Genomic DNA, 13007 nt, shown 5'->3' with positions numbered 1-13007 from the left:
CCGGATTATCAGGGTTTCCTGGTTCCCGGCAGTTCCTGCCTCACTCGCCGGTGACGCGAGCCGGCGATGACCAAATATGTCCATTTCCCTTCCTCCCGCAGCTGCCTCCGCAAGCGTCCGGCTCCCGCACTGGCCCGGGAGTCCGAGGTTGGCTCCTGCGGACTCCGGCTGCTGCCGCTGCAGCTCCCAGGACGCGCAGGAGGCTCAGTCTCTGCACTGCGGGAACCCTCGTCATCTCTTGGAAGCCTCTGCCATTTCTGCATCCCCGGGCACTTGGCTCCCTCCCTCTGGCGAGATGCCCTTCGGTCAAGGTAGGCAGAGCGTCTCTTTCAAACTTGTTGCGGGGCTCGGTTCGCACCCGCTCTCAGAATACCCCGAGCGCCGGGGAGAAGGCGGAACTAGCGCGGAAGGGGGACCGGGCGGACCCACCGATTCTCCCCGCGACCCCTTCCCACCTCTGGGATGGTGATGAAGGAAGGAAGCGACAACGCCGCAGTGGCTCGGCGTGGGTTGGCGGTGTCTCGCCGCGCTGGGGCGGCCGCCCGATTCCCAGCAGCCCGAATTCAGAGGTTAAGACCAGAGATTCCCATCGGCTTGCTCTGCCCCGTTCTAGGGACTTTCACCTGCTCTCGCCGGCACTGTTTGCCTAGCTCGTCCGCCTCCTTCCGTCTCCAACTGCTGGAGACGGAAGAGGTCCAGGTTCTCCGCTGCCCAGTCCTGCCCCCCGACTGGGACAAATATATGTCCTTTCAGTCGTCTTGGGAATCGGACGGCGCGTCTCCGAGTGAATTTGGGGGACTTTTATTGCAGCAAAGATGCAGATGAAAGAAGGCATAAGGAATGTTGCAGGGCTTTTCGCTGAGCTTTCGATGTAACCTTGTAAAGAGTGGGATGGTATTGAGGGCTGTGCATTCATTGAGATCAGAGGGCTTCTTCATCTGGAAGAGCTGTGTGATGATTGGTAGATCATGGGGCTGGCCAGGGCTGGGTGACCCTGCCTTAGCAAAGAAGCGTGCAGCAAATCCTGTTTTCAGTCAGGCCAGGTTATCTGCAGTAAAAGAGACCTTTCTGACCCAGTTTGGTCCAGTCCCCTTTTTTCTTCCTCATGTTGTCCCCGCAGGGGTCTCCTCCCCCTCCAAACCATCCCTCACTCCTTAGGATAAAGGTAGGCCATTTCCACGTGGAGCCCCGTTTTGCAGGTGGGGAAGACGAGAAGCCAGCCGAGCAGGGGAAGAGATTGAACGAAATCATTAGCAGAAACAAAACCGGGACCGACACACAGAAAGTCTCTTCTGCCTCAGCCAGTTTAGGGTGGACCTGAAATGCAGGCTGCTGCAGAAACTGGGGTGGGGGGAGGGGGCATCAGCAAGCCCCAAGAGCTGTGGGGATACTTGATTTGGTTTTGGTTTTGGTTTGGGGAGTTTGTTTGCAGCTGAAATAGAAAGCTCGAGCTCTACCTGTCCAGTGACAGGAATCACTTGGTGTCTAGTGAATGATCATTACTCACGAATTAATCTAGCTTCTCTGACTAAAATTCTCCCGTGCACTATAAAAATTGTGTACGTCCTGGCTATTTGCTGAGCATCAGTCATGAAATTGGAAAGAATGAAGAGGTTCACAGGTTCTATACTTATCTGTATTCCACGTTCATTGCTAAGCTTTGCAAGTTGCATTATGAAATCTATTGGCTTTTATTTCCATGGGGCCTTTATGAGCTCCACAACCCATCAGACAAGAATGCTTCCTGCTTCTTTTTCTCTGAAATCAAGCCTCTGGAAGATGAGACAGTTATTTACTATCTCATGTTTCAGAGTGAAAGGGAAGATGAGAGGGTTCATTAGTGAGTAGGAGTGGAAACCAATGGGTTTGATGGTGTCTTTCTGGACGCTGCTTGATTCCCATCAGCCCAGAGTTCATAGGTTAAGTTCTTTTAATGGTCCAGGTGTAAGTCATCTAATCATTGCCCTTTGGGGTGCCTCAGTTATCCCCCACGCAACACTATTGACAACTTGGGTTCAATTATCCATTCCAGCACATTGTCTCATTCTGAGTTGCTTCACACATCTGAATGGATGAAAGCTTTTGATATCTGGCAGGATCATTGCAGTTTGTCTGAAGTTGCAGACTCCAAAAAGGGCAGGGACCATATCTGTTCAACTTTCTCTATTACAGTTTTCAGCTTAGTACATCACCCAGGGCAGGTCAAAGGTTCTTTTTGACAACCATTCTCTCTACATTCCTTAAGCTACAGTATAGTGTCTCTTTAGTATCTTACATCATCATCACTAATAATAGTAATTATGTTTGAAAGGGTCATGCAGTGTTTCAATATATTACCAACAAAGAATCACCAAAAGGAAAAGTATCATGAAAGAAATCAGGGATATAACTTTTTAGGCTGGAAAAAAGAACTAGGCCATCATGTTGTATGAAAGATTAACAGGCATCCATGCAATGTCAAGAGGTCTAAAGCAGAGGCTTTAAACCATTTTTTGTTTGTTTGTTTTTATTATTTTTTTAATGTAAAACTTTTTTTAAAAAATTATAACTTTTTATTGACAGAACTCATGCCTGGGTAATTTTTTTAAATAACTTTTTATTGATAGAACTCATGCCAGGGTAATTTTTTACAACATTATCCCTTGCATTCACTTCTGTTCCGATTTTTCCCCTCCCTCCTTCCACCCCCTCCCCCAGATGGCAAGCAATCCTTTACATGTTGAATAGGTTACAGTATATCCTGGATACAATATATGTGTGCACTGGGTAATTTTTTACAACATTATCCCTTGCATTCACTTCTGTTGCAACTTTTCCCCTTCTTCCCTCCACCCCCTCCCCCAGACGGCAAGCAGTCCTATATATGTTAAATATGTCACAGTATATCCTAGATACAATATATGTGTGCAGAACTGAACAATTCTCTTGTTGCACAGGAAGAATTGGATTCAATAGGTAAAAATAACCCCGAAAGAAGAACCAAAATGCATTGTTTGTTTGTTTTATGAACTTTTTGGAAGACCAAGCCTCTAGACCCTTTCTTGAAAAATATTTTTGAATGCATAAAATAAAAGATATGGTATTACAAAGGAGAATGATTGTAGTACTGAAATACAGTTATTAAAAGGCAGCAAGATTGCATAATGGATAGAGCACAGAGCCTAGGATCAGGAAGATCTGAATTAAAATCTGCCCTTAGATACTTACTAGCTGTGTGACCCTGGGAAAGTCATTTGAACACTTGTTTGCCTTAGTTTCCTTATCTGTAAAATGAGCTGGAGAAAGAAATGGCAAACCATTATAGTATCTTTGCCAAGAAAACCCCAAACCACAAAGAACTAGTCACTGCTCAACAACAGTATTATAACACTAACGAAACAAGCTCATGAAACCAAAGTTAAATAACCCTTGGCAGAGCAAGTCTCCTGACACTGAATAGACATTTCCTGTGGAGGAATTATAGGAAGACATTAATAAATGAACATGGGTCAATGAATCAATAAAATAAAGGCCTGTGTGTGAGATACTGGTCCAAGGATTGGGGATACATAAGACCAAAAAATAAGATAGTCTTTGATTTCAAGAGAGCTAAGCAAGAGATGCTCAGGATGAGGAGACATGGATTTCACTTTGTACACCTAGAGATGTGATCTTTTGATGTGATTTCTGATATTCCAGAGTATTCAATGAAATAGTAAGGTTATGATAAATATAAATATATATGTATGTGTACACACACACACACACACACAAACATGTATCCAGTAATTCAGGTCACTTGCATGTTATTCTGATGATGAGATGTATGCATTTTTGGTCCAGCTTAGCCGTTTTCAGAGAGGTTCATCCACAGATTAGCCTCATGCATATGAATTTTTCAGCCTCAGCCACTATTCCTGCTCTAACAAGGATCATTGGTTCCTAAGGTATCATGGGAATTATTTATTTTATGAGAACTGCCAAAACCGAAGATCCTCTAAGTATTGAAGTGTAGTTGTTCATTCTTCATTTTCTTAAAGATAACATCCCTGGTAAAGGTGGGGAGTTGCACAAAATCATCAGCCTCACTCTCTTCCAAAGTCATCAAAGCTCAGAAGCAGGACAAAATTCAGGACAATTGTCAACGACCTGGGATGCAAGTATTAAAGTATATGCCCGATTTTTTTTTAGAGCTTTACAGTTTATAAAGTGCTTCTGGATACCTTATATCATTGAATCCTCACTCCCTTATGAGAGGTAGAATAGGTATTATTTATCCCCATTTCACAGAAGAATTAAGGCTTAAGGATACTGGGAAAAGTCACACATCTGAAAAGTAATGGATCTGGGATTGAAACACAATTCTTTTGATTTCAAGTTCAATTAAGTTAATGGTCTCTCCACCACCCACTGAATTGACAACAGGGAACATCTTTTGCTTTTTTGTACACCCAGTTCTTAGTACACTGACAGGCACATAATGGACATTTAACAAATGTTTATTGACTGATTCTATCTCTGACTACATTACTGACTACACAAATAAAGAACATTCAGCAGGTTCTGCTTATTTCACTCCAAGTCAGTTCATGAAGTCTTCCCAGGTTTTTGTCCCCTAAGATGAAGCATTGGTTAGGCTGTGACTGCAGGTTAAGATGAAATAATATGGGATGGATTTAATATGGTACTGTCCAACAGATCATGAGTTTTGGGGAAAGTTTTGTCAAAAGAAACAGATCCTTTAGGCAGAAGACAATGGGGTCTGGTGAATCAAGTGCCCCTCTTAGATTCTGAAGAGGCGGTCTCCTGTTCCACCCTTACCACTTGTTAGCCTTACATGAAAAATTCATTCACTTCTCTGTGCCTCAGTTTTAACATGTCAAGTGGGGATGATTATAATTATATTACCTACCTTACAAGGATGTCCTGAAAAAAATACCTGGGGAATTGTAAAGCCCTATATAAATTGAGGGTTCTTAAGCTTTTTCATGTTATGGACCCCCTGGTGAAACTTGTAGGCCTCTTCTTAAAATAAGATTTTTAAATATATAAAAATACAAAAGGAATTATATATTTGTATGTATTTGAAATTATAATTATATTTAAATAATGTATCTACCTTTTTCCCCCACAATTCTAAGTCCCAAGTTAGGAGCCCCTGTTGTAAATGAAAGCTATTATAAGTAACAATAAATGGAATCCTAAGTGCTATCCTATTTTTAAGCATATGAAAATTGTTAAGGTGGATTTTCATGGGCAAAGAAAAAAAGGTCTTCATTGAATCCAATCTTTAGTTATGCGTAAGGTCTTAGCTTGATGGATACTACATATAAATAATGCTTAACTTCAAACAGAAAAGATTTAGGCTGGATATAAGAAAGACTGCTACCAAATGTAGCTAGATGATTTCCTATGGATTTCCCTTAGGGTTTTCCTTTCCAGTTTCTCTGTTCTCTAAAACTTTATTACCCCCCCCCCCCAAATGAATTCTGAATCAAAACAAAATTATCACGACAAAAGTTTTTCTCTAGGCTTTTAATTCCACCTTATGGATTTCTATATCTGTCCTTCATAAAGAAGTTAGCACTGGGTGCTGTCCCACCTTTCTGAAATTCTAGGGCTGGGAATTCTAGGAATTCTAGGAATTAATCCATTAGCAATTATTTGTTTGCTAATGAATTTACATTGATTATAGTGATCACATTGTCCAATATAAATACATTTAATCTTTTTTTTTTTATAATGACAATGAACTAGTTTATCCACTTATGAAGAAATCAGTTGCAGTCATTGGATTTTTTTATGAATAACATATTATTTTTAAATTATTTTAGTTAATAATATATGCATTTTACTTATTAACTAAAATAATTTAGAAATAAAATGTAATATAGTAAACATATTTATTGATTGTAATGTATTTTATAAAAGTTATTAATTTAACAATAATTTTTGTTAATAAACAATTGTTTAGTAATAAAATCACTGCCTTTTTTTTTTTTTAAGAGGGTATCATGTAATGCTGGAGAAACTGAGGCAGGATAGAGATTAGAGAACAATTTAATAATTTATTTGAAAGGGAGAAATTTACTGGGATCAAATGGATCCATGGTTTGGGCCGAGGGCTGAATGAGACTATTGTCACCAAAAATACAGCAGTGAATGTTGAATACAAAACTCTTTTTTTGGGGAACAGGATTGATGACATAATGGGGGAGATATCTGGATGGGGAAGACCTAGTCGGGGGAGGCACCTAGGATGACATAATGGAGGGAGATACTGGAGAGGCTCCTGATATTCTAATGATGTCTAAAATGGAGAAAGACCTTTATCCAATCAAATATTTAGAGGGAATGATTATAGCTAAAGGTCTAAGATATAAGACTTTATCCTATCAAACATCAAGAGGGAATGGTTATAATCTGAGGTCTAAGATATAAGATCTTTATCCTATCAAATATCAAGTGGGAATGGTTATAATCTGAGATCTAAGGTTTAAGATTTTATCCTTTTTTTAAAATTTAATTTTATTTTATAATAACTTTACATTGACAGAATCCATGCCAGGGTAATTTTTTTTTTTTTACAGCATTATCCCTTGCACTTGCTTCTGTTCCGATTTTTCCCCTCCTTCCCTCCACCCCCTCCCCTAGATGGCAAGCAGTCCTATATATGTTAGATATGTTGCAGTATATCCTAGATACAATATATGTTTGCAGAACCTAGCAGTTCTCTTGTTGCACAGGGAGAACTGGATTCAGAAGGTAAAAACAACTCGGAAAGAAAAACAAAAATGCAAATAGTTCACATTCGTTTCCCAGTGTTCTTTCTTTGGGTGTAGCTGTTTCTGTCCATTTATCAATTGAAACTGAGTCTTTGTTAAGACTTTATCCTATCAAACATCAAGAGGGACTGGTTATAATCTGAGGTCTAAAATATAAGAGGGAATGGTTATAATCTGAGGTCTAAAATATAAGACTTTATCCCATCAAACATCAAGAGGGAATGGTTATAATCAGAGGTCTAAGATATAAAACCTTTATCCTATTAAACATTAAGAGGGAATGGTTGTAACTTGAGGCAAAGTAACTGAATAGGACAATTAGGGAAACTGGGTCAGGACATTAAAAGGGAACTGTGGCACAACAAGCATACCATAGTAGATAGAATTGGACTCAGAACCTGAAGGACTTGATAGCAAGTCCTGCTTTTGCCATATACTATTGATGAGACTCCATATAGATCACTTAATGTCTCAGTAAACTAGGCCAGGACTTCTTTTTTTTTAATTTAGCTTTTTATTTACAAATATATGCAGTATTGACAGTTGCAAATCCTTTTGTTCCAACTTTTTCCATCCTTCCCCCCTCTCCCCTCCCCCTGATGGCAGGTTGACCAATACATGTTAAATATGTTAAAGTATAAGTTAAATGCAATATAAGTATACATGTGAAGGAAATCAAAAATGCAGGCAGACAAAAAGAGGGATTGGGAATGCTATGCAGTGGTTCATAGTCAACTCCCAGAGTTCTTTTGCTGGACGTAGCTGGTTCAGTTCATTACTGCTCTATTGGAACTTGGTTCATCTCATTGTTGAAGAGGGCCATACAGGACTTCTTTTTCCAAACGTTACCGCTTCTTGCCTGAGAAATTTTTGTGTGACTCCAGTTATACAGGCATACAAATCAAATGTTTACTGATAAATGATAACTAACATCAGGGAGCTAATACTATGATATGTAAATAAATTGGATTTAAGTGAGGGAGGACTATGCAAGGTCACCTGTCTCACTTTCCCCTCCGGAGTCATGTGGGTCCAGTGGCCAGATAGAGTTCAGGATGACCAAAGATGACCTTGGATAAAATAGGCCTTTTTAAGCTAAGGTCTTCAACAGGTCTCAATTTGAATGCGGTCACACCCATTCAGTGATTAAAGCTGAGTAGCAATTGAAGCACAGAATCTCCTCTTTGACCTGGTCCAAAAAAATTACATTAATGAATGAATCTGGAAGGAGAAGAGTTTCTGGCCAAAGCAGAAACGATTACTATTTACATTCAATCTGAGTCCATCAGGACCCAATGACCAAATGGGGCTTGGCCTAAGACCTATTGGTGACCAATTAAAACCAGATTGGTACAAAAAAGTTCTCCTGGTCCTGAGGGTCTTCAGATAGAGATTCCTGATCCCTTATCAGGAATATTGGTGAGAGAATTCATGCTTTAAGTATCAAGCAGTTGGATGAGATGACTTCTAGGGTCTTGTTCACCTCTGAAATTCTATGGTTATTGGAGTGTGATCTGAGAAGCCAGACAGGATCAGTGAGAAGCTGTTCATAAGAAGAAAAATCTTTGGGAAAAAACAACAGATTTTGACTGGGATTTGGCCAGAGGCATATAAGGTGACCCAGATATATATGCAGGAATGTATAACATGCTTGAAGCAATTTTTGTTGCTAAAGTTGATTTAATTGGATCACCTATGACTGTCTTAAAGAGTGATGCTTGGATAGAAAGAAAGGCTTTAGGAAACCAGACACAATACCACATTGCTTGGAGAAGCTGTGAATTGGTTGAAAACAATATAGAATTATGTTCAAAAAAATTCATGGAACTTCATACTCTTCTAGCCCAATGATTCCACTATGAAGCATGTACCCCAAGAAAATCAAAGGTAGAAAAAGTGTGTTCATAATAGCACTTTTGTGATAGCAAAAACAAAACAAAACAAAACAAAAACCTGACATATATTGCATTGTAAGAAATGATAGAGGAATTCAGAGAAACATGGGAAGACTTATTTGAACTGATTCCCAATAAAGGCGGAAACACAGTGACTATATACAAAAGTCAATCAGGCAGTGTGACCCAGAATCAAGTGACATTCTGCCTCAGTTTTCTCAACTGTGAATTGAGGATAATAATGGCACTCACCTCCCAGTGTTGTAGTGAGGATCAAAGGAGACATAAATTGGAAAGCACTTAGCACATTATCTGGGACTTAGTAAACACTATATAAATGTTAGTTATTATAATTATTTGTAAAGTGTTTAGCACAAAATAGGCACTGTGTAAATGGCTATTTCCTTTCCCTGTCTTAAATATGTTGTTGTTGCGTCATTTTTCACTTGTTTCCAACTCTGTGTCCCCCATGTGGGGTTTTCTTAGCAAAGACACTGGAATGGTTTGTCATTTTGTTCTCCAAATTTGAACTCAGAAAAATGAATTTTCCTGACTTTAGGTCAGGAAAAGCTCCATTCCGCCAACTTTTTTTTTTCTTTTTGGTATCAAGATCACCTGGGCATTTCTATAAAATATATATATATATATATATATGTTAACTTTATTAAAATGTAAAAAATGTTTTCAAATGCACAAAAAATGCACAAGAAACCAATTATATTGAAATATAATTATCAGAATATATTTTGAAAAAAATTATAGACCCCAGGTTATGAACTTCTAGTTACTACAATAATGTAAATGGAAAAGAACATTAAAATGAATATATACATTGAGTAGCTGTAATGATTAGCCATAGCCCCAAGAAAAGAAAGCCTTATCTTTCTTTTGATAGAGAAGTGGAGGACTTACAGGTGTGGGATGGTTCATACACTGTCAGATTTGGTCACTGCTCATATTTGGAACTGACTGATATGAAAACAAAAGGCATCAAAAAACATTTTAAATGAAAAAATGATGGAAGAACAAGTTGGTGGTGATCCAGATAAATAACCTCAGAGGAGGAGTTGTAGAATTATGGAGTAAATTTAGAGAAAAATGAAAGAGTTGTATGGCCTGAAGAGAGCAAAGGAAATAGAACCAGAGAAATGTTCACTATGACTATGGTAATGTAAATAAAACAATAGAAAATCAAAGTCAAGCTCGGACTAAGTCAAAGTGATTACTATTGATTCCAGAGGACAGAGGAGAAAACATACTTTCTTCTTTTCTGGAGGGAGGATCTATGTTTGCTGAATGTTGTATGTGCTGTCAGTTAGTTTGCTTGAATTTTTAAAAAACTTTTTATTTTCAAAATATATGCATAGTTTTCAACATTTACCCTTGTGTGGTACAGAAATGGTGAGGGAATAACCATTTTTATAAAGAAAAAACTGGAGAGTTCTCTAGAAGCAAAGCAAAGTTTATTATACGTTTTCGAGAGAATCGGGCATCCCACCCATCGAGCAGACAATCGAAGGGAAGAAACCTCGTTGAGGGGCAGGGTCAACACTTTTAATCCCATAACGCAAATCCCCCTCCCACCACTGACCCTCATCCTTATTAGCTGAGGATCTTACATTCTAAACGTGGGAACTACCCAAGAAATTGAACTTGATTAATAAGTACACAGTTGCCCATATTTGACCGAAACAGAGAGACACTGATGCCATAGGAGGATAACAAGAAGGGGACTTAAGTATGCCCTTTGGAGGATAGCAAGGAGGGGACTTAATGCTTAAAGTCCTTCAGGTCTACTCAAACTTTGAAATAGATGAAGGCCTTACTCGATTTTCACAACTTGTCTTGAAAGATCTCACCTCATCTCGTTCATCCTTACAAAATCTTGTGTTCCAATTTTTTCCCCTCCCTTATACAGCAAGTAATCCAATATATATTAAACAAGTGCAATTCTTCTATACATATTTCCACAAATATCATGCTGCACAGGAAAGATGAGATTAAAAAGGAAAAGAATGAGAAAGAAAACAAAATGCAAGCAAACAACAACAAAAGTGAAATACTCTATTGTGATGCACACTCAGTTCTCACAGGTCTCTCTCGGGGTGCAAATGGCTCTCTACATCACAAGACCTTTGGAACTGCCTGAATCATCTCATTGTTGGAAAGAGTCCATCACTGATCATCATATATTCTTGTTGTTGCCGTGTATAATGATCTCCTGGTTCTGCTCATTTCACTCAGCATCAGTTCATGTAAGTCGCTTCTTGCCTCTTTGAAACCATCCTGCTGATCGTCTCTTACAGAATAGTAATATTCCATTACCTTCATATACTACAATATGTTCAGCGATTCTCCAACTGATGGGCATCCATTCATTTTCCAGCTTCTAGCCACTACAAACAGGGCTGCCACAAACATTCGTGCACATACAGGTCCCTTTTCCTTCTTTAAGATTTCTTTGGGATATAAGCCCAGTAGTAGCACTGCTGGACCAAAGGGAGGCACAGTTTGATAACTTTTTGAGCACAGTTCCAAATTGCTCTCCAGAATGGTTGGATCTGTTCACAATTCCACCAACAATGCATCAATATCCCAGTTTTCCCACATCCCCTCCAACATTCATCATTATCTTTTCTGTACAAAAACTTTTAAACTTAATATAATCAGAGTTATCCATTTTGCATCCATTATGTACTTTGGTTCTTTGGCAACAAATTCCTTCCTTCTCCACAGATTTGAGAGGTAAACTATTCTATGTTCTTCCAATTTACTTATAGCATCACTCTTTATGTCTAAATCATGAACCCATTTCAATCTTATCTTGGTATACATTGTTAGCTGTGAGTCACTGCCTAGTTTCTGCCATACTAGTTTCCAAATTTCCCAGCAATTTTTGTCAAATAGTGAGTTCTTATTCCAGAAGCTGGGGTCTTTGAATTTATCAAACATTAGGTTACTGTAGTAATTGACTATTGTGTCTTGTGAACCTAACTTATTCCACTGTTCAACTACTCTTTTTCTTAGCCTTTACCAAATGGTTCTGATGACTGCTATTTTATAATATAATTTTAGGTCTGGTACAGCTAGGCCACCTTCATTTGCATTTTTTTCATTAATTCCCTTGAAATTTTTAACCTTTTGTTCTTCCAGATGAACTTTGTTATTTTTCTAGCTCTGTAAAAGAATGCTTGAATTTTTTTAACTTTGGAAGCAGAGATAAATTGGGTTGGGTATTTAAAAAAACAACAACAACAAAACAAGGTATCAAATTTAAAAAAAAAAATGAAAAAGGGAGGCAGTTAGATGCTAGAGCTAAATGAGAGAGCACCAGCCCTGAAGTCAGGAGAATCTGAGTTCAAATTTGACCTCAGACACTTAATACTTCCTAGCTGTGTGACCCTGGGCAAGTAACTTAACCTCAATTGCCTCAAAGAAAAAAAGAAAGAAAGAAAGAAAAGAAACAAGAAAAAGGTCTTCAAACATTGTATTGTCTACAATTCAGTTCAATGTTTTTTTACTTGTTAAGCGCTTACAGTCTTAGATCTCTCTTCCTCTCCTACTTTTTCCATCTGATGGTGCTTATAGAAACTTTTTTTTCAGACCATACTCTGTCTTCTAGACACCCTTCAAATACTTAGATCTCCTTTTCTTGTGCCCATAATGTCCTGGGTCAAGAAGAGGGATCTGCCTTATCCTTACTCTTTTTTTTTTTTTTTAAACATTTCCAGATCTTCTCAGCCACCATCGTTATGAAATCTCAAATTCTGAGATTCACTTCATCTATAAAAACCACCTTAAGAATTTTATTATTAAAATACTATATTATACTACTAATATAAAATTTTCCTGGTGCTGACCTCTTCTCTATCCTTATTCTTGCTCTCAGACATAATGATATTCCTTTTCAAACTCTGGTCTTTTCTTTCATCAACTCCTATGACCTATGTTTTAGTAACATAAATCATCAATTAATCAATTAAAAAAAATAGAAAATAAACAGTTCCAACACAGAGAGAGCTTATATTCTATGAGGTAGGAAAGGAAGAGAATATGAATCTAAATAAATGTATACAAGATAAACATGGAAAGACACCCATATCAATTGCTATTTCCATGACCTTGAACTCTGAATTTGCCTTTCCTGATCTTAAACTATTATTCCTAAATATTATTGATTCGTTGACTTCACTATCCCTAAAATGCATTTTTTGTTTTTCACAGTTTCTGTGTCTCTCTGTTCTCCCAATTTATTCAGCCATGCCATATGAGGCTTTGATGGACATTGAAACTGAAATATTATCATTAAAAATCACTGATTCATCCTCCCCTCAGCTGCCAAAGTGAT

General features: G+C 38.3%; 1 protein-coding gene across 2 annotated transcripts in view; it reads left to right on the top strand.

The window, feature by feature from the left end:
• Positions 1 to 61: 61 nt before the first annotated feature.
• The window catches only part of PFKFB3 (6-phosphofructo-2-kinase/fructose-2,6-biphosphatase 3), a 101225-nt gene continuing 88279 nt past the window's right edge, over positions 62 to 13007 (top strand). For both annotated transcript variants that reach the window (XM_051963107.1, XM_051963106.1), the window contains exon 1: positions 62 to 311. In XM_051963107.1, coding sequence (XP_051819067.1) covers positions 77 to 311 — 235 coding nt within the window. In that variant the 5' untranslated portion in view covers positions 62 to 76. The remainder of the gene's footprint in view (positions 312 to 13007) is intronic.

Source organism: Antechinus flavipes, chromosome 5 (genome assembly GCF_016432865.1).
Source record: "Antechinus flavipes isolate AdamAnt ecotype Samford, QLD, Australia chromosome 5, AdamAnt_v2, whole genome shotgun sequence".
Lineage (NCBI taxonomy): Eukaryota > Metazoa > Chordata > Mammalia > Dasyuromorphia > Dasyuridae > Antechinus > Antechinus flavipes.
The sequence above is the reverse complement of the archived record's forward strand: the minus strand, read 5'-3'. Positions and strand labels throughout refer to the sequence as shown.